At 59.1% G+C, this 4,065-nt stretch overlaps 1 protein-coding gene across 1 annotated transcript; it reads left to right on the forward strand.

Moving 5' to 3' along the window:
• The first annotated feature begins 2,111 nt into the window (after nt 1-2,111).
• SOX1 (SRY-box transcription factor 1) lies at nt 2,112-3,690 on the forward strand. Its single transcript, XM_053935225.1, has one exon. It carries the CDS (start codon nt 2,281-2,283, stop codon nt 3,397-3,399), a length of 1,119 nt encoding a protein of 372 aa, XP_053791200.1. The 5' UTR covers nt 2,112-2,280; the 3' UTR covers nt 3,400-3,690.
• The last annotated feature ends 375 nt before the right edge of the window (nt 3,691-4,065 follow it).

Consider the following 4,065-nt stretch of genomic DNA (forward strand, 5'->3'; position numbering starts at 1 on the left):
GCCTTGGGTGGATAATTTGTAAGCCATGCCATCTTATCTCGCAGTTTTTACTCCTCATACCTTCATTTGTCCATCCAAGTGGAAATGTGCCTTTCTGCAGTAACCTTCTCCCCCCCCCTCCCCCCCCTCCTATCCCAACCAATTGTATTTTTAATACATAATTTAGCAATCACAAGGGCCTCCCTTGTTTTGCCATGGCAAATATGGCAACTTAAGAAACTATCAGCTGGAGAAGCGCGGGTCCGTTCCTGCACCGTGTCCCCTGCTCTCTTTGCACCCTTAGGGCTGACTGGGAGAGAATAATATCCTCCCAAAAGCATCGGCACCCGCCCGAGTTAACAGCATCACTCAGATTGAGCTCAAAGGCTGGAAGCAGGCTGAGCCTTCGGCCACCAGAAGTGGAGAGGCACTTTCCTCAGCAAACACATATTATCATGACGAGTCATTGGAAATGAGAAAAAAAAAGTGTAATCCTAGCCCAGTGCCTAGGACCAGTGCTTTGTGCACAGTGCATATTCCTCCTGCAGAAAACTTCTGGTGGTAATAACAGTAACTGGGGGAGTTGCAGCGTGATTCCAGCCTTGGATGGCCACTAGGGTCAGGAAAATTAACACGGACCGTGAAAAGAGCAGGCACGCTGTGTGTGCCTTTCTCCACCTGGCAAAAGATTATGGGGGCAGCCGTTTATACGTGTGTGGGCATTTGTGCGATGGACTTGCCATTCCTATGGCTGCAATTAAAGAGTGTAGCATGAATTTCCATGTGGACTATTTTCTCCCCCCTATAAAAATAACTATAATTTCACAGGACAGCCAGGGCACAAAGGTAGTCTTTTAATGTTTTCAAGGGGAAAAAAAAATCATACACCTGTACTTACTATATACAAAGATAACATGTTTCCGTATACCTTCTTTAGTCGCAGGTGCTTTTAACTCCCCTAGGACTAAGTGAAAAACGACTGCGTCCTGCCTCTTCCGCATGCCTGGGCCTGGCAGCAGTTTTAACACCTGGGAGAGACGTCTGAGGGGGCTCCGGAGAAATCTCCAGAACGAAGTCCTGCGGAGAAGGCACGTTTACCTGCCGCTCGCACGGCTGCGGTACCGGGGCGGACATCCTGGGGCGCCTCAGCCCCCCCTAAATACTGCTCGACGGTCGTCTCAGTGATGGGTGCGCCCGGCGGGGACGGGGCGGCCCGCGGCTAGAGGGCTCCCTGCGGCGATGGCCGGCGGGGACGGAGGGGTGGCCGGGGGCCGAGGGGTGTCCCCGCCTCGGGGGCGCCATCGGCCGCGGCCCCTCCGTCCGACCCCCCCCTCCCTCGAACGCGGCGCGCCCCGGCGCACGTCACCGCTCGGCGCGCGCCATATGCAAATGAGCGCCCGCCGGCGCGCCCCCATTGGCCGCCGTCAGGCGATTTAAGGCGGGCTCGGCGCGCGCCGTATGGCTGCGGCGCCGCTCGCCCGCGCGCCCGGCGGCTCCTCCTCCTCCTCCTGTGCCGGCCCCGTCCCGGCCCTGCCCGGCCCGTCCCGCCCGGGCCGCGGGAGGGAGACCACCGCCAGCAAATTACTGTGCCGCCGGCCCCGGCCGCCGGGCTCGGCGCGTGTTTTGGTTGGGCTCCTTCCCCCACCCCCTCCCTCCCCCGATCCTCCTCCTGCATTTTTTTTTTCCTCAGTTAACGTTGAAATACTTTTTTTTTTTTTTTCCGCCTCCTTTTCGCGTGGCGGTGGGTTCTCCTCTCTTCTTCGTTCACCTGCGATCAGCGGATGCAAGTCACACACGCTCCCTCCCCTCCCTCCCTCTCTCTCTCCAAGTTAGCAGCAAAGAACAAAAAAAAAATAGCTCCGTTAAGGATAAGAGCGGGAGCGGAGGGGTGTGCGCGCGTCTGCCGGGGAGCGCCGGCGAGCGGAGGACACCGCCGACGGCTCCGCACACTCCTCCCGCCGCGCCAAGTGAAGCAGCAAGTTTGCCGTGCACCTGTTTGAGCAGCTCGAACCCCCGTCGCCGCCGAGCCCCGAAAGTGATTTGCGAAAGGGAGAAAGTTTTTTTTTTTTTCCGCCGGCAAGGTCGCTGATCGCTCTCCTCGCGGTTTTCTTCTCCTCCTCTTTTTTTTTTTTTTTTTTTTTTTTTTTTTTTTTTTTTTTTTTTTTTTTTTTTTTTCCGCACGGCGGTCGCTACCTAGATACAAACGGGTTTCGCCTCGCTCGCTCCCCGGCCTCCCGGGCTCCTCTATGTTTGATTCATTTTTCACGTCTGGCACCGGTGGAAAATAAAAAAGCTACTTGAATGTACAGCATGATGATGGAGACGGACTTGCACTCCCCTGGCGGAGCCCAGGCCCCCACGAACCTCTCGGGGCAGACCGGAGCGGGAGGCGGCGGAGGCGGCGGCGGCGGCGGGGGAAACAAAGCGAACCAGGACCGGGTCAAGAGACCCATGAACGCCTTCATGGTGTGGTCGCGGGGCCAGCGGCGGAAGATGGCCCAAGAGAACCCCAAAATGCACAACTCGGAGATCAGCAAGCGCCTGGGGGCCGAGTGGAAAGTCATGTCGGAGGCCGAGAAGAGACCGTTCATCGACGAGGCGAAGCGGCTGCGAGCGCTGCACATGAAGGAGCACCCGGATTATAAATACCGGCCACGGCGGAAGACCAAGACCCTGCTCAAGAAGGACAAGTACTCGCTGGCCGGGGGGCTGCTGAGCGCCGGCTCGGCCGGGGGAGGCCCGGCCGGCGTCGGCGTGGGCATGGGCGTCGGCGTCAGCCCGGGCAGCGTCGGGCAGCGGCTGGAGAGCCCCGGCGGCACGGCCAGCGGCGGCTACGCGCACATGAACGGCTGGGCCAACGGCGCCTACCCGGGCTCGGTGGCGGCGGCGGCGGCGGCGGCGGCGATGATGCAGGAGGCGCAGCTCGCCTACAGCCAGCACCCGGGCAGCGGGGGGCACCCGCACCATCCGCACCCACATCACCCGCACCACCCGCACAACCCGCAGCCCATGCACCGCTACGACATGGGTGCCCTGCAGTACAGCCCCATCTCCAACTCGCAGGGCTACATGAGCGCCTCGCCCTCGGGCTACGGCGCCCTGCCCTACGGCTCCCAGCCCCACCAGAACTCGGCAGCGGCGGCGGCGGCAGCGGCGGCGGCGGCGGCCGCCTCCTCGGGTGCGCTGGGCGCCCTGGGCTCGCTGGTGAAGTCGGAGCCCAGCGTGAGCCCGCCCGTCACCTCTCACTCGCGGGCCCCGTGCCCCGGGGACCTGCGGGAGATGATCAGCATGTACTTACCGGCCGGGGAAGGCGGGGATCCGGCGGCCGCTGCCGCCCAGAGCCGGCTCCACTCCCTGCCCCAGCACTACCAGAGCGCCAGCACGGGGGTGAACGGCACCGTACCCTTGACGCACATTTGAGCCCCCGCCAGCACCGGAGCGCCGGAGGCAGGCACGGACGCGGGCACCGGCTCGGCCACCGCTCCCGGGCCGGCCTGCGGGACTGCGCGCCCCGCCGCTGCCACCGCACGCTCAGCTCCGGCCGCCTGCCCGCGCCCCGGCCCCGCGCCGCTCCTGCCCCGCTCCCAGGTTCCCCCCTCTTATTTTTGCCTCTCGCGCTCCTTCCCTCCCGCCCTCCCCCGCCTCTCTTTTTTTTTTCTTCCTTCCTTCCTTTTTGTACAGAAATGTTTTGATGTTCTTGTAATAATAATAATAAATAATAATAATAATAACGAGAGAGAAAAAAGGTAACGGTTGCTTTACTTACCTTTTTTTTTTTAGAAGGACTAGTTTATGAAACTAGTTTTAGACTGAACTTCTTTGTTTTATCGAGACTTTTTGTACAGTATTTATCATTCACCCAAGAGACATAGAGCGTTTATTTGCAAAAGAGGAGAAAAAGGGGGGAAACGGCGGCGAAAAGAAAAAATGCCAATAATAAACACACAAAGTTGTAGGTGATGCCAACTTTTATATCGCGCGGAACAGCTATGATTTCAGTCACGGATCGCTTCTTGCGAAGAGTTTTTATTGACTAATTAACTCGAAGTTGATGAGGAAACAGTTCTCATTTATTACTCATGTACT

Source organism: Vidua chalybeata, chromosome 2, assembly GCF_026979565.1.
Source record: "Vidua chalybeata isolate OUT-0048 chromosome 2, bVidCha1 merged haplotype, whole genome shotgun sequence".
Classification (NCBI taxonomy): Eukaryota; Metazoa; Chordata; class Aves; order Passeriformes; family Viduidae; genus Vidua; species Vidua chalybeata.

What these genes read in the sequence shown, in the direction of transcription:
- SOX1 (XM_053935225.1), top strand. Translation starts at nt 2,281, where the DNA reads ATGTACAGCATGATGATGGAGACGGACTTGCACTCCCCTGGCGGAGCC.